This window comes from Asterias amurensis, chromosome 4 (genome assembly GCF_032118995.1).
Source record: "Asterias amurensis chromosome 4, ASM3211899v1".
Taxonomy (NCBI): Eukaryota; Metazoa; Echinodermata; class Asteroidea; order Forcipulatida; family Asteriidae; genus Asterias; species Asterias amurensis.
This window is the reverse complement of record NC_092651.1, coordinates 19,949,738-19,965,843: the sequence shown is the minus strand read 5'-3', so window position 1 is coordinate 19,965,843 and position 16,106 is coordinate 19,949,738. Positions and strand designations below refer to the sequence as shown.

General features: G+C 38.4%; 1 protein-coding gene across 5 annotated transcripts in view; it reads right to left on the bottom strand.

Moving 5' to 3' along the window:
- Nucleotides 1–16,106, bottom strand: part of LOC139936139 (gamma-aminobutyric acid type B receptor subunit 2-like) — a 268,807-nt gene that overhangs the window by 76,588 nt on the left and 176,113 nt on the right. For all 5 annotated transcript variants that reach the window (XM_071930878.1, XM_071930879.1, XM_071930875.1 and 2 more), the window contains 5 exons: nt 14,433–14,585; nt 7,058–7,222; nt 2,608–2,709; nt 2,295–2,360; nt 1,618–1,806 (listed from right to left, as the gene is read on the bottom strand). In XM_071930878.1, coding sequence (XP_071786979.1) covers nt 1,618–1,806; nt 2,295–2,360; nt 2,608–2,709; nt 7,058–7,222; nt 14,433–14,585 — 675 coding nt within the window. The remainder of the gene's footprint in view (nt 1–1,617; nt 1,807–2,294; nt 2,361–2,607; nt 2,710–7,057; nt 7,223–14,432; nt 14,586–16,106) is intronic.

The following is a 16,106-nucleotide window of genomic DNA, read 5'->3' as shown; positions in this document are numbered from 1 at the left end:
CGGAGTCGGAAGAAAATAACGGGAAAACCCACCCTTGTTTCAGCACGTTTCGCCGTGTCATGGCATGTGTTTAAAATAAATCCGTAATTCTCGATATCGAGAATTGATAATTGTTGTAATGTTTTCTCAAAAAGTAAAGCATTTCATGGAATAATATTTCAAGAGAAGTCTTTTACCACTACCTTCTGTAAACCATGTAAGTTATTTGTAAATCTGTGACTTTCTTCTTTTTTTCTGTTCCGAAAGTGTATAATGGTTAGTGGGCGTTTCGCAAAAGCACAGAGGAGTCAGCTGGAAATTCTTATGAACACGATTCGGAAATTGGACTCTCGAAATCACGATAGGTAGGCTGTTTTAAGAAGAATTCTGTTATTTTGTGTTTTACTCGACTGCGCATTTCCTCGGAGACAGTCAGAGCGTACTAATCCACATGTTGAGTTGTTAAACCACGTGTTTAATTTTTAGAATCGTCACAACTCATATAGAAAGATTGCTGTACTTGGTGTCTTTGCCAACCACTAAGATTGGAGTCGCAAATCTTACTTCTTCACCTGTTACAGGGAAGTTTGTATTAGCACTCAAATACTAACTAATTTCATAAAAACTACATAAGCCGTCGTAGCATTTGATGAAACAGGTGTTGCTACGAAAACTGATGCATTTTTGTGACATTGTAAGTTAGTCTTTAAAGGCAGTGGATACTATTGATAATTACTCAAAATAATTATCAGCATAAACACTTACTTGGTAACAAGCAATGAGGATGTGTTGATTGTATAAAACATTGTGAGAAACGGCTCCCTCTGAAGTAACGTAGTTTTCGAGAAAGAAGTAATTTTCCACTAATTTGATGTCGAGACCTCAGATTTAGAATTTGAGGTCTCGAAATCAAGCATCTGAAAGCACACAACCTCGTGAGACAAGGGTGTTTTTTCTTTCATTCTTAATATCTCGCAACTTCGACGACCAAGTGAGCTCAAATTTTTGCAGGTTTGTTATTTTGTGCATTTGTTAAAATACACCATGTGAGAAGACTGGTCTTAGACAATTACTAAAGGTGTCCAGTGTCTTTAAGTGCTACCACTACCTTCCCTTTTTTGCCTATCAGACTCCCACTGATATATCTCATTATTCAGCTGATCTAAGTTCGTAATGGAAACTTTTTGTTTGTGTTTTCTATCTGACTTCGCATAAACTTTGTTGTTAGTTTCGGATGGCATTCGGGCACGGTCTGGACTTAGATTGCAATTCCTTGGATTGCCTCGGTCGTTTTCAGAAATTGTGAAACATATTCATTTTGAAAAAAAAAACTTTTTAAATGTTATATAGTTAATGTGGAATTTTGCACAATCTTGGACTCTGGCACAAGCCTGACATCACCAACCAAATAATATCGTTAATGGCCATAATGTGTCCATAATTACTAATTACAATAAACGGTCCAACGCATTTCAATCAGTTGGCCTCATCACCCTTTTGCCCAATGTGATGGTCTTGTTCCAGTTCTCCCCATCCAGCAGACACACTCTTGTGTTCTCCTCTGGAGTAGGCCTAATGAGGGTTTTGTGCAGGGTTTAGAGAACAGTTTTAAACAAATATTAAGTATTTATAACTTACAATTTTGCCGACGGTTTCCACGTTCTTCTTGCTGAGCGTCTGGAAGCCGACCGAGACAGCGCCTTCCACGGCAGCCGACATCTCCTCGGGGGTGCATCCGTTTAGATCCCCGGACAGCCACCAATTGGCATGGTAATGTCCGAATATCATCCACACATATTTTGGGCCGTATAATCCTGCACGGTATGCCTACAGCAAAAATCAAAGAATATTTGTTTATCCGCATACAAGCCAGGGGATGTTTAGAAAATTATCTCTGCCCAATGTCGATCGACTGGAGCTAATACACATTAATGAGGCGAACATAATATTTAATAATGGAATCTTATATTGGTAAATCAAGGCTGCTTGAAAAGGTGGCATACTTTAATGATTGAGGTACTTTTTCTAACACAAAACAAAATGTTCACAGATTAACATTATACACAGTTTGAAGATAGTGATGTTATAAAAGGCTTTCCTTACAAATATTGCCTGCTTGTGTTTTGTGTCCTTAAAAAAGTACCAAGACATATTAAAGGGTTCAAGAAAAGATAGATATGTGGCATAGATTTATAATGAACTAGATTCCCCACGCTGCAATGAAGTCAACAATATGAAAAACAATTGAATTTAAGCAGGCTGGTTTGCGACTAAGTGGAAGGGAGATGATAGAAACGGGATCTGCAATAACTCACCTCACAGAACACAAACTTAGCGTGATTTTCGTAAAAGTTCCCAACGATGATTCTGACTTCTTTTTCCTGTAAAAAAAATCAAAAATTCACTGGTAAATACAAAAGGGAAAACCCCCAGAAACCATCAAAAACAGTAGCGAAATGTCAAGTAAAACTGAAAATGTCCACGTAGTAGAGAGGTGCGGCAGGGGTTTCCCCCATTTTTCTTGCAGTTTCGAAAACACATTTTTTGTATATACATATCTTGAGATACACCAAGTTTGAAGGCTGGTCTTTGACATTACCGGAGGTGTCCAGTGTCTTCAAAGCTTACCTTGAAAAACTTGAAAGGCTGCACCAAGTCATCATCGTACGTCTCCTTAGCGATTATCTCAATGCTGTTATTGATGAGCTTTGTTTGCATGTCCTCCATAGCCTGGTAAAGACAATTGTAGACAAACACTTAATAGCTTGATACCATCCACCACACATCTAGGACACCTATTCTTTGTACCCTTGTGGGTACATTTTCGTTATTTCCTTTGTCCATATTGGTACAGATTTCCTTGTGGGGCACCCAGTCATTAAAATTCCCCTTTGGAGACCCTTTGTGTAACCTTTTCTATTTTCTCCACAAGGTAGTGGATATAAAATCACACGCACTGCATAAAAAAAAAAACACAACTATATATATACACAAAGAGCACAAACTGAAGTAGTAAAAGATGGTTATGTTCCGGTTCATTTGGGCTCGTACCCACATCGTAAGGGTCATCGTAAGGCGCAGTGAAAGGGAGGCGAAAAAGACGGAGGAAGATATGTGGAGACAACAACAAAAAGGAGTGAAAGGAGAGTTTGCCAACTCACACAAGCTTGTATATTATGCCTGCAACCGTGGACCTCTGTCGCTCTTTTGTTTATACTCAAACTGTTTGGCAACAGCTCCCATAGGTATTGCATACGTTTTCCTACTGTGAACATTTCCCGGACCGTGGATCCTATTGTCCACTTTTGTTATAATAAGTCCCCGGGTTGAATATGTATACATACTCACAAAGGGCATTAGAAAAACAAAGAGATATGGATAAAGATTGGTTGGAACTCATCAGTGGTGGCCCCAAAAAGACCCCCTGGTTACGGGTTACGATTAAAATGAAAGACGATGATGATTATGATTATGATTTTAAAAGAGTAACACCAAGCCGAAAACAAACCGATAGAATCTGCTTTTAAAAAAAAAATATTTATTTTTGTGTTTTGAATTTCTGTTGCTTGTGAGGCACTGTTTTTTGGTTTAACGCCCTTTTTATAAATGCCTTGTTTTATAATAGTGGTTATGGAATTAGCGTGCACTATACTGAAGAAGCATTTTATTCCTTTAAAGGAAGTCAAACCGTGCATGCACGCACAGTGACTGTGTAACAACCATGCAGAGCACGTGGCTTTATTTAAACATGCAGATTTCCTCTCGGGTGTTGCACTTTCCTCATGCCTGGCTGCTTTATCAAGAAGCCCCGTACATCCTTGTTGGAGTTCTAAGCACGCGATCTCGAGAGCTATGAACGGTTGTCAAACAGTGAGCATATCAAGCGTAAGTACAACACGGAGACAACACAGACGGGAGATCAGTGTTTCTTTGGTTAATCTTCAAAAGTATACGTCTGGATATCAGACTGGTTCATTTGCGCTAAGGCGTAATGGTTATTTGCATTAGGGGCATTGTCCAAACCTCGGCTCTGGGCTTCGTTTCATGATGGAACACCGTACAAAAAGCACACTTCTCCAAAATATATGACGGAGCCTAAATTAGAGCCGGAGCAAAAGTCGAGGCGCATACTAATATTTTTGAGAAGATGGGACAACACGTACCGAGAATTGTGCTGAAATGAACGATGCATGACGTAGCCAACGGAGCGGTTTTAGATTTATGAACGCCGCGTGACATACAATCCTTCAATCAAACGACAAGGATCTCCTTGGGCGTGAAAAAATTTCAAACAACTTTTAACAGGGATGCGCTTTTTACAAGATTATCAGACAATGTTGACGATTTAGCTCTAACCGGTGAAAACATCGAATTGAACGGTCCATTATGTGCTCTCTCTTCAGGGGATTGCTGAACGCAAACCCTATTCCAAAGACCACATTAACCCCAGGAAACCAATAAACGGATTAACTCTCTCAGAGTAAAAATCTCTCTACGGGTGAATCTTCGAACTCCTCGCGAATGTCTCTTTTAGAAGAGAGATGTTTTGTATCAAATTCCTCTCCTCGGTTCTCGTGGGTTCATCTAAGTGTAGCCAACAGCGATTGAATTCACAAGTGGATCACGACCACCGTGTCAGTTGGCTACTAATGCCGTCAAAGTTGTCGCTTAACTTCACTTAGTAGCAAAACATGCAGGACTAAAAAGAAACTACGAAAACCTTCCGAGTGGCAAATGGCGTAGCGTCTTCGGGGTGAATCCCGCGGTGGCTATCCCCGTATGGCTCCCGCGCTTGACTTCATTTGACCAAACCTACCGTATGTAAGATATAATGAAGTGAGAAGGTGTGCGCGGGGAGAAGCTGTGTCGAATTTCAACTTCTCAGGTTTCAGGGAGGTTTTTCTTTATCCTTGGAAAACAACATATCCACTCCCGCCTCCATGAAATCTGTTTGGCAATGCACCTTGTCATTGGGGATGGAAGTTCGAATTTATGTAACAATAACAATTTGAAGTGTATCTTGTCGTATCAACCACAGACATTAAAGTAGATTGAGTTATATGGCTTAACTTACAATCAGGTTTATCAAACTGTTCAAACTAGGACAGGTGCAGGGGTTATCTATATGGAAAGTTCCAAGTTATGAAACCATTACAATCTCAAGTCTTTCTTGGCGCTAAAAATAAGTGAAAACCTCACTTTCAAGGGTTCGAACGTCTTAACAGCCGCAAGCCGCGTTGATTGAGTTATAGGGTTTAACTTAAAATCAGATTTATCAAGTGTTCCGAATATTCTTAGTGTTATTGATTGGATTTATGCATTTCATGAATAATTGACGACCCTTCAGTTTCTAGATAATATTTGAAGAAGGCAATTGCGGATTCGTGTATAATAATATGATGACCTGACTTTTCTTTTTTTTTGTACATCAGGAGACGGTTATTTTGTGTTTGGAACAGAATATTCATATGGGGATTTTGGGATTAATTACCTCTGATAAATTCAGGCTATTTGGTTTCAAATGCAGTCGGGTGAATTTTAGTTTTCAATAATTTACATGAATAATTGATGATCCTTCGTTTCTCGGTAACATTTGCAGAAAGGTAGATTGCGGATTTGTGTATAATAATTATATGATTTTTTTCATGTCTTTTCTTTATTTTTGTTGTACATCAGGAGACGGTCATTTTGTGTTTGGGACAGAATATTCATGTAAGGATTTTGGGAATACCTCTGATGAATTCAAGCTCTTCTGTTTCAATTGCAGTCGCTTGAATTTTAGTTTTCAATATGTTGTTTGGACTCAAAGACACCCACGCAAAACTATAAAAGGTCTCAAATAGAGACTAAGCAAAGTCTGTGTTTTAGAAGTGTTAACTTAAAAATCAAAAATAAGAACTAGGTGTATTTTAAGAAGGTTTTTCTTATCAATCCAATCTCTCTATTACTGGTTGTTGTTGTTTAGTTTTGTTTTAACTTGCTTACGATTCCCTGTATAGTTTGCTGTTTTATTTGCATGGCATTGTTTAAACCGTTTTTTATTATTATCTATTTCTAACTGGACCATCTGTTAAACAGCCTCTGAGCTAAAATTATTATCCTATATAAAAATGTTTTAATAAATATGTAAATAAATAATCTGTAATTTTATTCCGTCCCAACAGCATCAGAAAAAAAACCTCGAACGCTTATGCTATCGGAGCAATGGGTATTGCTGCATTAAACACGATGTGCTTCATGGTCACCAGCTAAAATACCGTGTCAGATTGGGCTTCTTGGTTGCCTTGGCCCAATCGTAGAGCTGTTCATCACAAAAACTTGCTAAGCATGACATTTTTGCCTTGATAAAAACTGGATTACCAACCTCATTTCCACGAGATTTTTAGGATATGCAAGTAAGCAAACAACAGCTGAATACCAGTAACATGCAACAAATGGAAATTTGGTTTGTAAAAGACAAATAAACGGGTAAAAACAAATTGAACACAGTTTTCTACTTAAAAGCAGTTCTATGGACTGTATACAAATGTTTTAATAAATATATGAATAAATAATCAGTTATTTTATTCCATCCCAACAGCACTAATGCTATAATTATTTGCAAGAACCCCGAATGTACCTTATTATGCACAAATTGCCTGATTTTTCTACGTGATGCGAATACACGTGTTCACATATTATTTGCCAACCACTCTCACACTTGGTGCCAACGTAACACTGCATTGAAAATGCAGACACCATCGACCGATAATGGGACGTCATCATTTCTCTCAAAATGTATCATAGACACTGCAAAAACTGGGGTTAAGATTGACACCACAGGCGTTTTCACACTAAACAAAAAATAGATATCGAAACCAGTAAAAATCACGATTTACAAAAAAGGTGTTAAAATAACACCAACATGTTCTGCTAACAGAATTCGTGTTATTTTAACACGATGTAATTTTGATTCCCTCTCGGGTATCTATAAAAATGTGACAATGTCAATTTTGAAACTTCAGTTTTTGCAGCGTATACCCTTTGAATATCACAGGATAACTTTGTGTTATGTTCAATCTATGAGGGTAACTCTCACCATGGTTAGATCGGTTCGGCCAAGGGTAGCGACGCGTTTCCAGCCCCACTGGCGTATCATAAGAAGTCTTGGATCGTTGTAACCCGTGGATGACATGATGGTCCGGTAGAGTAATGGATACGTTGCTCTATCAGCAAGCTCAGGGGAATGGGAACCGTAGGAAATCTGTAGTGACAGGTACATGAAGCGAGAAGATAAACATTAATATAGTGTAATAGTGTGCAGACACTAATATAACAACATTTCTATAGTCTGAAGACACTGACCGTTATAACAACACATTGTTAGACATACTAATAACAGCATTAAACGACACTTCAAATGTGTAGACTCTTCCGCTTGTTCAAGAGGGTTTAAGTATTGAGAGAAACAGACAAATAGCCACGAGACACCGCAATTACTAAACAATTGGTATTAAACTGCTTTATGTGTTTTAGGTTGTTTGTATTTTGTGTGTAGTTTTGTGTACATATCAATAATATATGCCTACTGAATTAATGTATAGATTCTAAACGATTTTTCTAAAACCCTCTAGTTCTCTGTTTTGCTAAAGATAATTCATTTAATTATATTCAAAATATCATAGTTCATTGTTAAAGTTAATGAGTACTTATTAGTCAATGTTTCCACGCGACTACCAAGCAAACACGTCGGCTTGAAAGTGTTAATTTTAAATGATCTAAGGTTTAACACAATTTAATATACATCAACGTTGTTACATGTACGCTTCGTTGGGTTTAATGGGCGTACGTTAACGAATTTGGAATTATATTCAAAATATCATAGTTCATTGTTAAAGTTAATGAGTACTTATTAGTCAATGTTTCCACGCGACTACCAAGCAAACACGTCGGCTTGAAAGTGTTAATTTTAAATGATCTAAGGTTTAACACAATTTAATATACATCAACGTTGTTACATGTACGCTTCGTTGGGTTTAATGGGCGTACGTTAACGAATTTGGAATAAACAGTCAGTCAAATTGATGTGTGCCAAGCATTGTCTCAAAGACACAAATGTATATTACTCGTCTTAGATACGAACCCCTAACCCTTGCCATTCTAGAGCTAACGTCTTGCCACTATAGACTACCAAGCCTTTGAAACAGTTTTGCCCTTTAATAACAAATAACCATAAAAACGATTTCCAGACGACTTAGAATAGTAACTTTTAAAATGATCGATGACTAATTAGTTTCTACTTGCGCCAGATGCTGCATAAACCACGATAAAGCGATTGTGTATGCAACAAGTGCCCGAGGGGTAAGTTTTTTTAACAATAATATATCATTTTTAAAACTGGAACAGCTGTGGAAGTTTTGCAATTCGTTTTCAAAACAATCTATAAAAACTTCTGTTTTGCCTGAGGAAAAACCAGATATTTAACCGAGTTTTGTTTATTCTCAACCGCAATTTCGCTAGATAAAACACCTGGAAGTCTGAAAAAGAGCACGCGGCTCCAGATCATCATTTAGTTATTGTGTAAATCTGTACAATGTGCTGTATGTCTTTACTAGTTTGTGCACAAGGCTCGAGTGAAAATGTGTTTCAGCCGCTCGAAAACAATAGTAATACACAGCGCTGGGATCTGACTCCCCTCTTAGATATTTGGTACGGTCCATTCTAGGGTATCAGGGACTTTGACTCCCCAGGGTTTTACACTTGGGAGAAAACGAAAGACAGCGAAAAACAGTCATTTTGGATACAATTTCATGAAATCTTGCAACGTTCACATCAACAGGTTTACATCAGCCCATACGTCCCACTGGCGTCTGTTTCCCCTTCTGTTTAATACGAGTTTCTTTATGAAATGTTATGAAATGTTATATACTTCCTTAGGGGGGCAAGGTCTTGTTTCATTGAAATTCAAATTTGAAAAGGTGCCCCATGGCCTATCTATTTTCTTATACATTTTTTTTATTCCTCTTTTTTTTGAGTTTTGTTTTTGGAGGGGTGAGCCCGAAGAAACGTTCCTTTCCAAGAATGTTTTATTAACTCGTAACTAAGTATAAACAAAAAAATATATAAAAATCACAATATCTATGAGCATAGATAAAATTGGTAACAAGATACACAACTACTGCTCACACAAGTTAATGCGTTTTGAACGAATAACTTTTTGGGGGACTAGACGATAAGATTAAGGCAAAACATGTTCCAGTTTCCCGTTTTGGGGTTGTTTGTTTGTTTGTTGTTGTTATTGTTTTGTTGATCTGGATTGGTTTTTTGACAGAACCAACACTTCTCAAATGAGAGTTTCACATTGTGATACCGCAAACCTCACCCATGATATTAGTTTTGATTCGCTCTAGGGATGTAAATTTCTACACCACAGTGTTTTCAGTGTACTCTCTAAAATGCACTGTACAAACATGGTAATCACTGTTAGTATACAAAACCTTACTCGGTAACGAGCATTGGAGAGCTGTTGATGGTATAAAACATTGTGAGGAACGGCTCTCTCTGAAGTAACGTAGTTTTCGAGAAAGAAGTAAATGTTGCACTTAAATATTTGAACTTGATTTCGAGACCACAGAATTTGATTTTGAAGTCTCGAAATCAAGCACACAACATCGTGTGACAATTGGGTGTTTTTCTTCCATTATTCTCTTGCAACTTCGACGACCAATTGCGTTCAAATTTTCACAGAAAAATGTGTACCAATGTGTCTTTAAAAATAAGCAGGAAATCATACATTAAGTAACCCTCATCGTGGGACGGGATTTGGTTGTGTCTGCTTCCCTTGACAATCAAGATTGATCTCAATCATGATTCATTGGTAAATTGGTCAATAGATGAATCTTGGCTCTTGAATCTTGAATTTGAGCTGTTTGCTCCCCAGATAGAGGCAATGGATCGCGCGTTTTTTAAAGTGATGTATGTGACACGTGGTTATCAATAATAATGCAGCACAGTGTGATTGATTGCTACCCATTATCGTTGTGTGGTACAGGGCCAAAATGTATTGCTCTGTTTATCGTTAGCAAAGAATAGACGCTTACTGGAGAAGAGGATTCTGCATTATGTCTGGCATATTTTTCAGGTAATAGCAGGGACCTTTGCTTGTACACGGCATGCGTATCCTACTCAACGTTGTAATTCATACTTCGCTTGCACACTAGCGCAGCTATATACTCTTCTATTGCAACGTCACAGCTTGGGTTTTTGCCAACCGAGGTTTGAAAACAAACAAAACAATTAAAAAAAAAAACACGAAAAGGATAGCTACAGTTCGTAACAATAACAAACACATACTCAGAATTAGTGTTGAGTTTGTTGGAAACAAAACAACCAACCTTGCGAGTCATTCGATTTGTTTGAAAGTTTGCAGAAAATGTTGAATTTCGATAAAACTTTACGTTAACACGATCGAAAGCTTAACTAGCAAGCGGCCGTTCATACCAACTATGCAGCACGGTCTGTTTATCAACAATGGACAAGTCTGATACCCTGCAAGCGAAGAATAGTAACCGAAGCACAGAGTTCTGTGATCAGCAGACTATGCAATTTGGCCCTGATATACAAGTATTATACACAGCAGAGTAATCAATATAAACCACAAGGGAAACTGACTGGGTAAATTTTGTAAATGATTTTTGGGGTTGAACAAAGAATTGACTAGAGTGGGATTCGAACCAACGACCTCCGGATTAACGTGCACGTTAATCCGGAGGTCGTTGGTTCGAATCCCACTCTAGTCAATTCTTTGTTCAACCCCAAAAATCACAGCAGAGTAATGTAACAATTTAGGAGGCTTACAGTCAGTGCGCACCGTGCGGAAAAGTCCTTTCTTTCATTTGCAGCATATGCAAGACAGTCGCAGTTTTGCATATATAATGAGCTTGGAGGGCACATTTTCAAAAAATCATATTGTGAAAACCCAGCCATGTAAAAATACAACAACGTGACAGTATGAACGAGGAATGCTTAATTGTAATGACAAAAACCATAGGTGAATTTTTAATTGTTCAGAAATAAGGAATTTCGGACTATAAAAATGATCATCGTTGTACAAAAATAACGGTCTCCGAAAAAGTCCCTTTTGTAGCATTTAACGAAATCGTGCAGACAAACCTTAATCATGTGTGTTCAGGTACATTATTCATCTCCTCAACCGCTACTGTCGTTGTTTCTGAATCCACTCGAAACAGTCGGGGGCACCCTAAGTATCCGTCGCCGTCAGAGCGAACTTTCTCGGTAAAAAAATCCGCCATTACTCAATGGTATAATGTGAGCCCGAACGTGATTGGTCAGAATGTGCATCAAGCGTGCCAACTGACTAATCAGCTTCTACGTAACAAAACGCAAGGCACCTTTGGTTTGGCACGATTCCTTGCTCATGTCATGCAATCACGGGGGCTTGTTTTGACAACAAAGGGGTGCCCGACTATTATTCGTTAGTATGATGTTTGGCCGGGTTTTGCTTCAGTTATTATCTGATCTGTATCTTTACGTCTACGAAACCAAAACTGACATAAACGCAATGGATAATTGCTATTCTGACCCAAAATATGATGGCCTTCCAACCCAATGCTATGAATCAAAGTATATTTGAGTTTTAAAAAGAAATCCTTCTTTGTATTATATTGATTAAAATAAAATTAAAAAGGGTTCAAAACTCATTTGTTGTTTTCTTTTAACCAATGAAATGTTCAATTCCTGACCCTGGCCTTCTCCCTATTTATTAAGTGTGAAATCTCAACTAAAAGCTGGAAAGTTTGGTCAGCTTCAAATTAAATATATTCAATATACAACACACAATAATAAAGCAGATGACAAATCTTTTAACTTTGTTAAATTTACAAAACATTTATTTTAAACTCCCTTTCAGCTGCTTACATAAAATAACAACGACATTATGATGCGTTTCTGCACACACGACAAGTTGAAAAAACTTGAGTGACCACTGCAAAATACAAATTAAAAATTTCTTGGGAAAGTACCTTGGTATATTAAGATAAATTAAACAGAAATATCAGTTTTGTTCAGTTTACAAAAATATCTTGTGAGGGAGTCTCCTAGTGAAATTTATTACTCGACTAGTCGGGCCTCGGAGTCGCAACTTTTACACTAGTTTTCGATGCCCAAGATGCCTTACGGCATATTGTTTGGCACAGGCGCAATGTATTAAAGTTAACGCTGAATGGATTGAAAGATTATGTAACTGGTGAAAAACAATCAGATTGTGTTCCGTAAAGTAAATTAAGACCCTTTTCAAAACCGCGGCTGCGGCATTGGATTCGGCTTCAGGCTCTGTCATGTCTGACACCCCACGGGGCATAAGCAAAGCATGCGCAATTGTTAAAACAACCACGGGGCCAAGCTAGCCTGAGCCAAATTCAAAGTCAAAGCCGTGGTCTCGCAAAGGGCCTTTCGCTGTTGTGAATGGTCGCAAGCGATACAATAGCACTCTGCACTTATGACATCACTTTTGCTTGAAATACCCCGGTGTCAGACAAACATTCCACTAATTTAGCAATCACGCCAAACGCGCCATATGGCACTTGTATGTAGTAGTAAGTAGTAACGCGAGTAAACATATAGTGGACAAGTATGTGTGCATATGTTGTTAGTAAAATTTTGTACGCTTGTCTGAGATCCATGTACTAAACTTGGTTTTAGCATTTAGTGCGGAGGGCTATTGGTTCACAAGCAGGTACATGTAGTTACGACTATGCAGTGGCACGATAACCGAGTAGTTGAAAAATGTTAGTTGCAACTCGACTAAGCAATCAACAGTCCCGACTTCAACAGTAGTCGCCCTATGTAGTCGTCCAGGCTCGGGTCTCCCCGTCACTTTAAACCGTGGAAGATTTTCAGAGAGCTGGGACTGTAAAAGGAACACAAAGAAAGCAAATAGAGTTAAAAACATGCCCAAGAAGACCAAAATGTTTCAGAAACACTTTACACAGAGCAGAAAACTGACATGGACTGCAGTTAGTACCAATAAATTGCAATCCCCCAGTGAAATATTTTTGCTGTGTGAAATTAAAGTTAGACTTGTTGACCGTTCCCTTTTTGATTAAGAGTTAACCAAGACTTGAATCAATAGGATTTAACCCAGTATGAACTAGCAAAAGGTATTGACCACCTGATCATGTTGAAACTTAATCAATAATTATTGTATAATTTATTTTCTCAACAACGTGTCCACAAATATTGAATATACTCTCAGTCAGGTAATTAAAACAATATTCTTTTTTTGAATAGTAATATACATGTAAAATAGAACTTAGATTCGAATCATAGAAATAGAAGACCTACTCTTAGTCTAACTCTACACATTATACAGAGTCTCAACAATACAGTACCACCACGAAAAAAACCCATAACAATTCCATATTCCAATCCTGCATCAAACTGCCATGTTTTGTTATTATTGATGGAAATTATTTTTGATATTATTCTCTTTTTTTTTCATGAGAAATTTTATTTCTTCATGATTTTTTTTCACAACGATCGTCATCAAACAATCATGATAAAAAAAAGAGCGCCGTACGAACAATACACAACAAAGGCCTTTTCTGACATGATGACGTCACGTAAGCTAAAACGAAGCGGCACAAACAATGATTTTTGCACATTTTTGGCACTGAAAAAAAATATCAACGGCAAAACCTGCAGAAGTGTATGTGGTACCAAATGAAAGAACGATCCTTCGTCTATCAGAATATGGACTCCGTTTGTCTCAATCGTGCTCGAAACAGTCGGGGGCACCCTAAGTGTAAAGCCTATCAACAAAAAGTGTAAAACTTCAACCACATTTCAGACGAAGATTCACATGTATTTGGTCTCGAAAATCCGGTAAAAATGGATTTGTTTTACGAGGAAAATGTTCAAGAAACTTACCACTCCATGCTTGACCCAACACTGCCCTCTTGCTGGGACCTGTAGCCAATTTTGCACATCGTCTCCGAGTTCTCGCGCTGTCACGCGAAATCTCGAAGGGTCTGAGTGCGCCGCGCGACTGCAAATGAAACCTGGAAATTATGCTAATTATCTCGCACTCTGCGCACGGACTGCTTATCATCCTTACTCGCAGCTAAGAGCTGAATTGGGAAGGATGCGGCTACAACGTGTTCGAGAAGCAGGCAAGCAAGGGCGCCTTTGGCGGCCAGCCACATCAACCCATTACGACAACTGAGCACAGACAGATAGCAAAAGCGTTTGATTTTTCCCAAGGGAGGGAAACCGGATGGTCTTGGAAAACCCTCTTAGCACAGCAGGGAACCAAATACGGCCCTGGCCGGGTATCGAACCAGGGTCACCTTGGTGAGAGGCAAGCGCTTTACGTACAAACCAACCAAGACAATGATGACCGTAAGCGCAGAATGTTTGTGGTAAGCAGAGCAATGAAACCAGTTCCCGATCCTTACCTGCAATAGGTTCCAATACTTTGCAGCACGAGCTACGATCTGGGTGATTTCATTCCGAAGTGGGCCGATCATCATGATCACGTTGTTTTTCCTCTCGGAGTAGTTCATGAACAACTCCTGCAGTAACTCGTTCACAGTCCAGCCCTCTTTATTCTGTAGAAAAGAAATACATTTCAAACTGTAACATCTATGTGTTGCATATTGGGAGGATGGTGTGGGATGGAGGGTGAAAGAGCCACGCCCCAATTCCATAGAGCTGCCTGCTTACCAGCGTAAGGTTTACCAGCCAAACTACCTTGCCACTCGTTCAAGTTGCGACTTGGTATCCTGCTCAGTTCTGCTTGGCAGCAGGAAACTGTTGAGCAGCAATATATACTTATTTAGCTCTACGGGGGTTTGATGTATCATGCCATTAATGATCATTAAAAAAACCTTGTACGGAATTGTTACATTAAAGGGAACGAAATATTTTGTTTTTTTGCAACCTTTCGGTTGTTTTAATGCTTATAGATAAATACATGTGTTTACAATAAAACTAACCTTTGAAAATTTAACAAGTGTTTTTAATATAACGCCGAAAACCTGGACAGGATTAGTCAACACATAAAAAATGTGTTCGTTTAAAATTGAAATACCCAATCCGAGAAACATTTCGACAGCATCGTTTCTCAAACTTTCGAGTACATTAATTAGACTTGTTGATGGGTCACTGTTTATGATTGTTCTTTTCTTGAATCCAGAGAAGCTTTTAACCCATACGGACACAGTGACAATCTTGGCCTTTAAAGGAACACGTTGCCTTGGATCGGACGAGTTGGTCTATAAATAGTGCTTGTAACCGTTTGATATAAAATGTAGATGGTTAGAAAGATGTTTTAAAAGTAGAATACAATGATCTACACAAGTATGCCTCGAAATTGCGTGGTTTTCCTTTTACCTCGTCGACTAACACGGTCGGCCATTTATGGGAGTCAAATTCTTGGTAGTATAAAACATTGTGAGAAAACAAATGTGTTTTTACTTTTACTACTCTCTTGCAACTAATGTGATTACCGATTTGTTCAAGGTTTGTTATTTTATGCAATTTGTCGGGATACACCAAATGAGTCTTAGGCCTAACTGGTTTTTGACAATAACCAAAGGTTTCCAATGCTTAGGACCTACCTAAAAAATAAAATAAGAATGAATCACCTACGGCTGGCATTCCAGTTTGTAAAAGCAATTTCTAGCGGTAAAAGCAATTACAAGCACGATGTAAGCCAAACCACGACTATAGTTCAACAGCCAAACGCTAGTTCAACACACGATGACCTACGTAGTTGTCGATTTTGGTTATTAACTTTTAACGTCCGAAATCCTATACGGTGAAAACAAAACAAGAAGGGAGAAGCAACGAAAGTCGATTTATTTGTTACTGATGACGAAAATGAAATTGAAGTAACAAAATCCCGTATAACCCCAGAAATTCGTTTGAGAAACTAATGTATATATACATTTTTATTGATGGAGGAAAATGGACGATTAATGCCTGAATTTCCTTTCATCCGATTCAGATGCTCATCAGGGTGTGTTACAAGACAGTGGTTAGAGTGTTCAAAATGGACTTTTGCAAGGGCCTCAACCAAGATCAATTAAACACGAAGCGTGCAAAAAGGGCACTGGGCACCTTTGGTA